At 35.7% G+C, this 11,692-nt stretch overlaps 2 protein-coding genes across 2 annotated transcripts in view; both read right to left on the bottom strand.

Moving 5' to 3' along the window:
- LOC111453184 overlaps positions 1–3,232 on the bottom strand; it is a 4,792-nt gene extending 1,560 nt beyond the window's left edge. Inside the window, exons 1-10 of the mRNA XM_023094174.1 lie at positions 3,036–3,232; positions 2,689–2,957; positions 2,483–2,599; positions 1,888–1,988; positions 1,709–1,780; positions 1,480–1,561; positions 1,093–1,173; positions 774–815; positions 520–579; positions 173–319 (exon numbers count right to left, since the gene is read on the bottom strand). Of these exons, the coding sequence (XP_022949942.1) occupies positions 173–319; positions 520–579; positions 774–815; positions 1,093–1,173; positions 1,480–1,561; positions 1,709–1,780; positions 1,888–1,988; positions 2,483–2,599; positions 2,689–2,949 (963 nt within the window). The 5' untranslated portion in view covers positions 2,950–2,957; positions 3,036–3,232. The remainder of the gene's footprint in view (positions 1–172; positions 320–519; positions 580–773; positions 816–1,092; positions 1,174–1,479; positions 1,562–1,708; positions 1,781–1,887; positions 1,989–2,482; positions 2,600–2,688; positions 2,958–3,035) is intronic.
- A 444-nt stretch (positions 3,233–3,676) lies between these two features.
- Positions 3,677–11,692, bottom strand: part of LOC111453183 (leucine--tRNA ligase, chloroplastic/mitochondrial) — an 11,339-nt gene continuing 3,323 nt past the window's right edge. Inside the window, exons 8-20 of the mRNA XM_023094173.1 lie at positions 11,432–11,586; positions 10,421–10,682; positions 10,142–10,336; positions 9,185–9,264; positions 8,858–8,920; positions 8,653–8,734; positions 7,551–7,628; positions 7,371–7,472; positions 7,016–7,188; positions 6,709–6,886; positions 6,359–6,436; positions 5,229–5,360; positions 3,677–4,347 (exon numbers count right to left, since the gene is read on the bottom strand). Coding sequence (XP_022949941.1) covers positions 4,108–4,347; positions 5,229–5,360; positions 6,359–6,436; positions 6,709–6,886; positions 7,016–7,188; positions 7,371–7,472; positions 7,551–7,628; positions 8,653–8,734; positions 8,858–8,920; positions 9,185–9,264; positions 10,142–10,336; positions 10,421–10,682; positions 11,432–11,586 — 1,818 coding nt within the window. The 3' untranslated portion in view covers positions 3,677–4,107. The remainder of the gene's footprint in view (positions 4,348–5,228; positions 5,361–6,358; positions 6,437–6,708; positions 6,887–7,015; positions 7,189–7,370; positions 7,473–7,550; positions 7,629–8,652; positions 8,735–8,857; positions 8,921–9,184; positions 9,265–10,141; positions 10,337–10,420; positions 10,683–11,431; positions 11,587–11,692) is intronic.

Here is an 11,692-nt window from a genome sequence, read left to right as displayed (position 1 = left end):
AAAAAAAAAAAAAAAAAAAAAAAAAAAAAAAAAAAAAGCTTGATTGCATTAAATAAATACTAGAGCATTTAATTTCACAAGATACCACATTTATCCGCCCACCCTCCCACCCTCTTAAATAAACAAACACAAACACGAAGACAAAAAGAGAAACAATGCAATATAATTAAACCTTTATTTCCTCGATCTGCCGAGGTCCAGCCTCAGCATAGTTAAAGGTAATAGGATGCCACCCCTTGTTCTCCATATTATTGGTTGACTGATTCCATAGAGTGTAAGTTAATGTTCTTCGTTCAAGTTCACCTTCAAGTTCATTTAACTACAGAGTAAACACAAAAAAAGAATGTTACAATGTAAATTATCTGTAAACTAAACTATTTCAGACAACAATTTACAGTAACTGCCTGGAAAGGGTTATATAAACTCATCTCCCAAGATGAAGAGAGAGAGAGAAAGAGAGAGAGAAATCCATAGCGAAGGAAAAGATATCATGGCCTCAGAAGGCAAATATGTACTCACAGCAAGCAATGTCTGGACATAGTGTTCATCTGGAATACAGTTGTGCTGCTTTTGAAGTTTCTACAATCAGAATTTAGGCCAGGTTATTGATGCATTTTTTATTAAGGAAGATTGATTTCCAGTGGGAAAGATTTGATATTGCTAGCAGCACCAACAATCTTAGAAGATAACATCCAGAATAATGAATAAACTATTTCGTAATAACATTCATATTGTTGAACTGAATTTCTTCATATACTCAAATGATCACTTACAATGTTCATATTTCCTATGCTGGCATCCACAGGTGGCCTTCGCTGTAGTTTAGAATAAATATAAACTTTATAAGCGATACCAAAAAGAGTGAATGTTGTTTCATAAAAATCTTAAGAATGTGTCCGAGGGAAGTGGATTCCATTTTGCCATTCAATTTAAAGATGATACATTTGGGGAAAATGTGACCAATATATTGTGTTCATGTGTAATGTGTGTCAGTGTGTGAACGAATGATAGTATCTCCACACAGAAGAAATAGTTAACTGCACTTGGATCATAGTTGGCAAATGAAGAAGGAATTTTCTGCAAAAGACATACCTTGCAGAATAATCCAAAGACTGGGAATATAATATCATCATCCACAATTACTTCTGCGTGACTACGAATCAAACTGATCCACTGCAATTTAACCACAAAGCAGATATAATTGCACACATCACCATTGTTTAAAATTCAACTAACAAAAATCTACACCCACGAGAGCGGAAACAATATTGCCTAGTACATCTAAAATAATTTATCAAGCAATAAATAAGGCATACTTCTTTCCTTTGGGTATGTGAAAGAACATAACAGCTAAAGATGAAAATACCGACTACTGCAACACAAATCCTATGTCTCATGGTTGAATTTGGATAACTAAGAAAAGAAACCAAAAAATAAACGAAGCAAAAGATCCAAGAAAAACTATTGTTGATGGATGACCTGGGACCCTTTTCTCCATTTGCCCTTAGTTATAGCAGGTGACATTTTTGGGTTATAGCGACCCTCCTTTGCATCAAGAAAGCTACAAGAAAAAATGAGAATATATATTTCAATATAGAGAAATTTTACTCTGGAAGCTATAAAAATTTGGCAAATATCTAAATTTTGGCAGCAAATCGCCAACAAAGAATCAGTGCTTGGCACCTCAGAATCAAAGCCCTCCATCTACCTGTCCACAAAACTCCTGGGAGAAGCCATGAGATAGCTATATATATAGCTAAAGTTGTATAGTGGAACGCAACTGCAGCATGAGAAGACAAATCTTAAGGGAAGTTGTGAAACACCTCAACTTCATAGATTAAAATGTTCAGAGAGCAACGGAAAGTGGCAGTGGTGATCCCAAAACACCTGTCCGATAGAAGAACAAATCTCTGATTTGCAGTGTCCTCAAGAGCTGCTTCAAGTAGCAACCTCTCTGCAGCAATCATACTCGACTTTCCCCAGTCCACCTGCAACATAACGTCACTTCAATGCAACCAATTACCAAAAATCAAAACTTGAAAAATTATCGAAAACATTACATGCCTCAACATGAATTCACCCCCAATATTTAAAAACAGAGAGTAAATGATAATTTCATCATGATTATAGTATCTACCTATCGAGAACAATAGTCCTAGGACATTGTCAAGTTTTGACTAGCTAGGGTGAAGTATTTACATAAGTTGTTCTCTCACCTTGATAAAGGTTAGACTTGTTGGAGCACTAAGGCTACTACACATTGGAGAGTAGTCTACTACGCTCCTCAATTTAATACAACGGGAACATCCCACTTTGAAGACTTCATCCCTCATACTTCTAAGTAATTCCACACGCACACACACGAACAAAAGGGTAAAGAACAAGCCAAAAGGCATCTATTTTCCATTATTCTCCAGTTTGATAGTAAGCACTGGTACGGAAAAACATAAAAACTTCATTTCACAAGAACACATCATGTTACCTGAATGCTATTCTCCAATTGCCGTCCAAAAAAGAAATGCGACCTTGTCGTCGATTCATCGAACACAAATCCGGGTGCCGAGTGAATGTAAATCGAGAAGTTCGCAACGTCGCCATTCTGGAATAGAAAATTGCAAATTATTTTCCCAACTCAAAGACAATGCCTAATCGAAGATAGTTTTAGCGATAGTGGAATCTTTTAAACACCTGGAAGAAGCTTCCCCAAAGAAAATCAAGAGGGAGGTTTCGACGAGTGAGAAACAAGAAGGCAATCTTAGGGCGGCCCAAAAATGAACCAGGAGGGGGGCGCAATCTACGGGATAATGAGGCAGAGGCGAGGTTGGTCCGAGAAGACGAATGAAGCCTAATAAGAGCGAAAATGCAAAGTGCAAGAGAGAAGGTGATGACAAGCTTCCAGCTGAGCCAGATAAGGTTGCGCCCTGGCGTTAGAGGACCTTTCTTCTTCATTGTTCTTCCTGCAAATGAACAAAAGAAGTTTCATGCAATGGATCGGAAAGGAATACCAGACCAAAACAAGAGAGAGAAAGGAATACATGGAAGAGGTGGCGGTTTCGCCGGGGAGCTGATTAATAAACAAAAGCTCATGAGAAAAGGGGAGGGGATGGCGGTGGCGAAATGTGAACGGAACTTGGAGTGTTTTGGAAGACATCTCGGGAATTTCATGAACAACAACGGTAAAACGGCGTCGTACGGTTGAGTTTGTTGAATGGGCCATCTGGGCTACTATCTGGCCGTGCCAGCACAGGGCGGGTGGCGGGAAGCGCGTAGCTAAGCTACCAGGCCTTGTGGGCCCCTTGTAATTTTCTATTGTAAAATATCATTTCGGTCGAGTCCATCAATTTTGAAGATTCCAATTTTAGTATCCATATTTAATAACTAGTTACTTTATTTTCAATATATACATATATATTATATATATATACACACACATATATATAGAGGAGGGGACCCAGCACCACCACCGTTCACAAATATATTTAATACAAGCTATATATCGATGAAAGAAACAACTAACCGATAAATCTCTTCATTAATTCAAGATAGACAACACTCTAATAATATGATAGCTTTCGTAACTTTTACTTTTGGTTTCTCCAAAATGTCTCGTATCAATGAAAATAATATTCCTTACTTGTAAACTCATGAATTTCCTCCTAATTAGCCAACGTGGAACTACTCTCAATAATCCTCGACTCAATGAATTTTTCATATACACAACAAAAAAAGAATGGTATTTTCCGTTAAATGGCATCCCCATATAGGGTATAATAACCCTACTACATGGGTATGCCATCGTTATTTCAATGAATGACAGTCTACAGATCGTTGTATCAACAAATTTCTTCATAACAAACTGAAAAAAACTGATGGAACAGTCGGAATGTCGATACAGAACCTCAAATGCCGTTGCCACAATGTCTTGAATAGCTGCAGATTTACTGTTTTGATGATCAAGACTTGTGATGGCTGCAACTTTTCTTTTTCCATCCACTAAGCCGAATCATTCTGATTAATGCACAACATTACATTGAAAATCTGTTGTATTTGTCCATCGCTTTGTATCTTTTGCAAAAGATTTCTGTCACTGAAACAAGTTTAAAATTATCAGCGGGACACTTTGGAGCTTTGACGATCCAATATTACATTCAAGATCTTGCCAGGAACGAAGATTCGTTTCTTGATTGACTGCCCTGTTAAATATTTGGAGAGTTTTTCATCCTGCTCTGCTATCTGGAAAGCATCCTCCTCCGTACATGTTTCCTCAACCTGGATGGTACCCCTAGTTTTACCATTGATCTGAACTGGTAGGACAATAGTGGAGTCCTTCAGGTAAATAGGGTTGGCCTGTAATGGAGAAAAAAGTTACGAGATTCAGCAAGTATACTTTGCCACGAAGACTGATATTTCTGAATCTGATTGTTCAGTGAAGCTCCAATATGGTGTTCTAAATACCCCACCACTTCATCACCCTCCGATCAACATATTTCTTAAATACAATATGGTGTTCTAAGCTCTCTCAAGTCGTCAGCCTTAAATGCAATCACATATGACACGTTCCATCTACTGTTCGTATCATTTCCTGACGTAATTATGAAGCATTATTGCTCTCCTATCTGTAGGTGAATTATAATTCTGTTCTAATTTTGCTTTATTTTGAAGTGAAAGCAAAACGAACCTATGAAATCCCGATATCTTAAATTGCTCTCAAATTGAAAGGCAATTCTTCAGGAAATAGGGAGAGTCTAGATTTCTAGATTGTAAATGGTGGTGAGGTATTTCATTTTTCCTAGTGAGAATATCATCCAATACCATGTTGAGGATTCATTGACAGTCATCCACAAGCTGATATTGACGTGGAAGCTATTTGTCTTGATGACAAAACACGGGAGTTGTTTCCCTTCTACCATTTTGAACATTATTTCTTCTAGCAGAAACAATTTAACATACCAACAAGACCAAACTGAAAGTATATAGATCCTACTTGTGAATCGTCATTTAACCCAAAACCACTAAAAAAAAACATAATGTGAAGTTTAATCCAAAGATTCACCAAGACAGGGATTTACATTGTACGTCGATATGATTCGTCACAAGGACTCAAGTGGCTAATACACCCAGTGCATACCCTCTAAATGCAATAAGGTACCAGATAATCATAAAGCCACAACCATATAGACAAAATATGTAAGTATTTAAAGGAGGTAAGACAGATAAGAAGTCCAAACCTTGGGGAAGGGCTCGTAAGCCAACGATTCTGAATGTCCCAACCGAGACCATAGTTCCTCAGCCAAGTGAGGTGCATACGGTGATAGCAACAAAGTGAATGCTTCAACGATAGACCTTGGGTATCTATCCCACTGAAAATAGGAAAATGAGAAAAGACAGAAAAGACCAACATGAGTTTAATTAGCTAGTAAATGGCATTGTGCTGATCGGAAGAAGTGACGTGGCAAATAAATAATGTAAATTGACTAAGAACATATGCTAAACCATTAACAAGATAGCAAGATGTTAATCTCTAGGTATCTCATTCTCTAATTAGAGATTTAAATAGGATCAACTAAGGAGTTCATTTTCCCCACCCCATCCCCACTGAGGCACGAGAGAGAGGGCGGAGAACCAATTCCCAGTTCCCCACCCCGATTATTATTATTATTTTAATATATACATTTGAACTTTTTGAGACTTAATATCTAAATTTAAACTTTTAAGAATCATAGTTGAACATTTTAAAATATTAATAACTATCTTAATTCGATATGCTTACCAAATATTATTTGTTTTTTTATTAAAATGTTCAAGATTTTTCTCTTTAAATGAGACTTCATCGTTAGAAATTAACTATTTAAATAGTGATTTTCCAAAAAAACATGCAATTTATTGATTTTTCCCCCTAACAATAGTAAATGGGGAATGGAGACAGGGAAGCCATCTCCGCCCCTGCCCTGTGAACATCCTAGGATCAAAATGGCTTTTCAAGGATTACTTAAGTTTTGTATTAGATAATAAAGTGACATTCAAGATTAAGAAATAAATGGAAAAATAAAGAACCATATCTATTGGAGGGAAGGATCCTCCAAAATGTATATAGCCTGCAAGAAAAGCTTAATAGTATTGACTGGCTGACTTTAAGTTTCATTACTTATATATATGTATGTATATGTATATATGTATGTATGAATATGTATAGATGCAAATCAGAGCCTAATAGTATCGATTGGCCGATTTTAAGTTTCATTAATATGAAACAAATACAACGCCATGCCCTTCAACCTAAACAGCATGAAAGTCAGACCAGGACCAATTGATTAAGCAAAAAAGATAATGTGACGAAAAATAATGCACATTTTCCAACCTTATATGCCACGTTAACAAACTCCATCATGGCTGAGATTCCTGTGTTGAATCGTGTCCCTTCAACTTCTTCAGTTACCTGGAAATTGAATCATCATTTAGTGAAGGGAGAACTGTATCTGCAAAACACAACTTCAGTATGACATTTATATCTAATATAACCCATCAAGTGGGATACTTATGTGGAAACAGAATCTATTTACCCAGCAATCCGAAGGTGAACTTTAATGATCATGATATTATAGTTTTATTGATATTTCTTTCCATTTTTCAGATGGCAGGTAAGCTAAGCAACATTTTGAATAACATGTAGCCGAAAGAGAGCAAAACAAAGCTTAAATAATATATGACCTTCATAATGCACTTATGGAGGGAACGAAGTTGTTCAAGAGTGGGTTCCTCATCAGTTACCACAGTTCCATCATTAAATGTACCATCAGCTGAAGGTGGTCCAACAATTAGTCTCCAAGTTCTTCCCAAGAACCTATGAACACCTTCAATCCCGCTGGTATTCCATTGTTTTGAGTCTCTGGAAGAAAAATGAGACGAGAAATTACGAAAAGTAATATAAGCCCTTCTCCGACTGATCAAGAAAAGACCAGTCACATAGATTGAAATGCTAGATATTTGAATTTTAAAAGTTATAAATCAGAACTACCTAAGAGGACCCATAAACATTTCATACAAGCGAAGAGAATCCGCACCATACTCAAAAACAACATCGTCAGGATTAACAACATTTCCTCTACTCTTGCTCATTTTGTGAGCGCGAGCAATCAATCGGATATCAGGACTGTCTTTCAATACAAAATAATCTCCAGACTTCATGACCTGCATAAGAAGAAATTCAGTTGAGAAAAACTGGAATTCAAACAAACAACAATACTCGATTTTTAGTAATGGATATGATTAGCTATTTTCAACCAGGAGAGACATTTATTGATCATAATCTGCAATTTAAATCAGGCATAAAAATCAATGAAAGAGATACACCAGGCATAGCGATCATAAACCTTTTCCTCAGGGATTCTTTCTTGATTATATTCACTCAAAACATCAACGGAATCTGCAGACACTAGATTACCATCTGTATCTTTTAAAGCAGTATACTGAACCTGCCGTTTAGAAAAAAAGTACTAAATTAAAAACCTGTGAAAAAGGAAAATAATCTTGTTTAGAGAAACAATACTTACTTCCCCAAGTATGATTCCTTGGTTTATGACACATTTGAACGGTTCCTTGGTGGATACAACGCCGAGATCATAGAGAACCTGAATCAGAGAGGCTCAACCAGATGAATGGTGTAGCAGAAAATATAGGACAGAACATCCAGAACGGAAATAGGTCAGTATTCGGCAATCATCTTGTCAAAACAAACAGTTATTTCATAATCAGGCCATTGCCAGTTTCAGGTGATATTTATCCTTCCACCACCCTCTCGTGGTTTTGCAATGCTTCATAAAACATTACAAACAAGGGAGAGTCTAAAGCATTAGTCATACTATAAATACATTTTATCAAAAGAAGATAGAGCAGAATGCCTTGAGCATTTTCACGAAGCATGGACTATTAAGGGCAACCATTTTTTTCCTGAAAGTCTAAAACCAAAAATTAAAGGCTTATAGTTAACATTTTGTTTTTCTTATTTAATAAGAAATAAGATTATTTACCAATAATTTATTTATTTTGTAATTTACTTTTAAAAACCCTAACCTAAATTTAAAGAATTAAAATTAACTTTGTTTCATATCCATAGTGAAAAAATATTTTCCATATTTCAGTAATAACGCTTGAAGCAGAAAGCTCATTCAACATCCTAATTTCTTAAGTAACTAGAACAAAATATAGTAGATAACTGTACAGTATTTTTCAATCATCATGCGTTTTATTTTCTATTTTCTGATTTAACTATTCATATATTCTCATAAGTCATTTTTTCAAGCAAAATTCGATATAAAAGTGTTGCAGTTTGAAATTATTACACAGAAAGACTAAATATAAAAGGAGAAAAAAAGAAGAAGAAGAAGAAGAAGAGAAAAAGCAACCATTTTTAAATTAAAGTACAATAGACAAAACCTTTTTTTTTAAAAAAAAAATCAATAAAACAATTTTAAATAAATAAAACCTTAAATGGCATCAGTCTTCAAAAAAAAAAAAAAAAAATCCTCAAATTTACCAATATTTCCAAGTTACCTACATTATGTAGAAAATAAATCATCATAAACACTTGTTTTCAAAAATAGAAAACTAAAAGAAAAATTATTATCAAATGGAGCCAGGAATCAACTCTCCAACCTTGTGCCAGAACCTAGAATAAAGTAAATGGAGCACAGCATGCTCAGCCCCACCAACGTAGACATCAACGGGGCTCCAATACCTGCATATGCACAAATTATAAAGCACTTATCAATATACGAATTGGACTCAAATCAATTAGAAAATTAGTCAAGGAAAAAGGTATACAGAAATTCCAGGCTTATCCATACAGAGCAGCTCTTACATTTCCTTCGTTTTCCCTACAAGTTCTTTGGAATTCTTCGGATCCATAAATCTTAAGTAGTACCTGAAAATCAATAGGATGAAAATTTCTGATTCAAAGAAAAGATTTGCAAGTAACTTGTGCATACAAATCAGACAAAACTAATAAAATTAATCATAATTAAAAATAAAAAAGATTTGTAACCAATAAAAGAATGAATGACGACACTGATTACACCCTACATTAACATCACTCTCAGGCGTCCTTACTCAAAATCTGCAGTTCTCTTTCTTCCAAGTAAGAAAAGAACGAACAGTGAGGTTAAATTCAGTCAAGAAGAAATAATACCAGCATGAACCAGCCCACTGCGGCATAGTACTTGTTTCTCGTCTGGCAGGTTTGCCTGTCAGGGAATCAGTGGCTTGAACCTGAAAGTCAATAGTTGAAAGATTATCAACTTTATAGAAAAGCAAAAATAGAGTACATATATGTACGAAATTTCCAGTGTTCTCTCCTAAAGTTTTTATTTTATTTTTTTACAAAAAATATTCGTAAGTTTCTGATCCAGCTTGCACACATGTGACTATTCTCACGAGACAACCATCTGCCTCTACTACAATTGGTTGTCAAGGAAATGCATATGATATTAAATCCTAGGTAGGTGGATGTCTCCCCTATAGTTGACTCAATAAGTAGCCCATGGACTATATACAGACCTTGTTCCAAAAACATGTTCATAAATATAATTTGACCATTATATGCTACACTGCCTAAAAATGTGAGTAGAGCAATGACTTTGAAGTAAACAGTCCAATCCAATACACTAACAAGGATGCGGGCTGTATACCAAGCTTCCAAGCAGGGAAGCAGATTCAGGAATATGCAATTCTATGAACTGAAATTAAAAGTAATTATAATGTGGATGATAATAATTTTAGAAAATAGTCATAATCTTTTCAAAATATTTTCTCCAAAAAGGGTAAAATAAACAAATCCTGCATTCATGTAATATTTGTGCACTTGAGAAAACCTAAAGTATAATTTAATTAGTTAAGGCATATGCTTCAAAAAGAGATCACAAGTTCACGTCCCCACCACCCACGTCACTGAACTCAAAAAAGTTGTGTTTGAAATTTTTGTGTGTGCACATATGAGTGGTGAAAAATCCTAAATAAGTCGCTTCTCGCTTCAAAACTAGCACAGTTTATCATGCAAATCCTGAAAGCCTACGAATCCATACAACAAAAAATAAATCAATGCAACATTAAAAAGACAATAAATTAATCAGAAGGATATAAAGAATACCCAAGAGTCAGCTTTTGCGAGTGGAGGTTCCCCTGTCCCCGTGGGTGTAAAATCATCTAATTCAGGCAATGTGAGGGGCAATTCGGTTTCAGAAAGGGGAATACTCTCACCAGTATCATCCAGAAAAAGTACAGGAATGGGTTCCCCCCAATAACGTTGTCTAGCAAAAAGCCAATCCCTCAGTTTGTAGTTCACCTGTTGTAAGTTGAAGAAGGCACTGATAAGTAATGGTGGCACCTTCAGGGCAAACCATGACCTACACAATATTTAGGAAAAGACCTTTTTCTTCCCGTTCCCCGTTTTCTCAGCCCACTCAATGACTTTGGAAGCTGCTTCCTTACTTGAGAGCCCATTGATGTCAAGCCCTGATGTTGGACTCGATGAATTGGTAATAATACCTTCTCCTGAAAATGCCTTATTTGAATCACAGCTTCCATCCTCTGGCACAACAACCACCACTATGGGAATATTGTATTTTGTGGAAAATTCATGATCACGTGTATCATGAGCAGGTACAGCCATAATTGCCCCAGTTCCATAACTGTAAAATACCAAATTAAGAATGATCTGATGATAGAGAAATAATAAGTTCTGAACTAAGTAGAATTAGAGAACAGTAGTTTACGAAAGCTATATTGGCACAAACAACCACTCAAAGAGGCCTAGATGGCCATTTGAAAGACCACTCTCCAAGAGTTCCTCTCTACCTCCCTAACTACCTCTCACCTCTCCACGCCTCCCTTTTGAAATATACATACTCTCAAAATGAAAGATAATATACAAGGACACCAAAATTTATTTATTGAAAAAAGAAAAGCCCAACACAGCAAAAGGAGTTTGACCTTAGCAATAGAAAATGACTTCAATCCAAAAAAAAAAAAGACCAAGCTTATAATTACAAAAAGGCCTAGTGACCGATGCAAGGAGGCATTAAACCTAGCCACCTCCCAAACTTCCTCACCCCATCTCTCCACCTCTTAAAAAGTTCTATTGTTCCTCTCAATCTAAATGTCCCACAAAACTACACTGAAGCTAGTCTACACAAGTTTTGCTGAAGCAGCCTACTAGACAACCACTTAGCTTCCTCTTATGTAAGTATGAACTATTACAGGCCTAGCAAAAAAATTAAGATCAACCAAATTTTAATGAAGCAGTCTACTAGACAGCCACATAATGATGCATGCTCTCATTTTATCATAAATTTTTTAACATTAAATTTCAATATTCATGCTCGGCAAATGATAAACAACGGTAAAGAACAACAGGTATGAGGCATAAACCCATACTGACCTCCCCAAGACATAATCTGCAACCCATATTGGGATAGCTTCCCCATTAACTGGATTTCTAGCATAGCAACCAGAGAAAACCCCAGTTTTTTCCTTCTGAAGCTCAGTCCTCTCAAGGTCACTCTTCCTTGAAGCAAGTTCTTTGTACTCCTCCACCTGAGTTCAAATCTAAGCCTTCTTGCTTATTTATTCTTTTTTTTTTTTTTTTTTTTTTTTTTTTTTTTTTTTTTTTTTTTTTTTTTTTTTTTTTTTTTTTTTTTTT

Source organism: Cucurbita moschata, unplaced genomic scaffold (assembly GCF_002738365.1).
Source record: "Cucurbita moschata cultivar Rifu unplaced genomic scaffold, Cmos_1.0 Cmo_Scf00015, whole genome shotgun sequence".
Lineage (NCBI taxonomy): Eukaryota > Viridiplantae > Streptophyta > Magnoliopsida > Cucurbitales > Cucurbitaceae > Cucurbita > Cucurbita moschata.
Note: the sequence above shows the minus strand (reverse complement) of the source record. Positions and strands in the feature narration are given on the sequence as shown.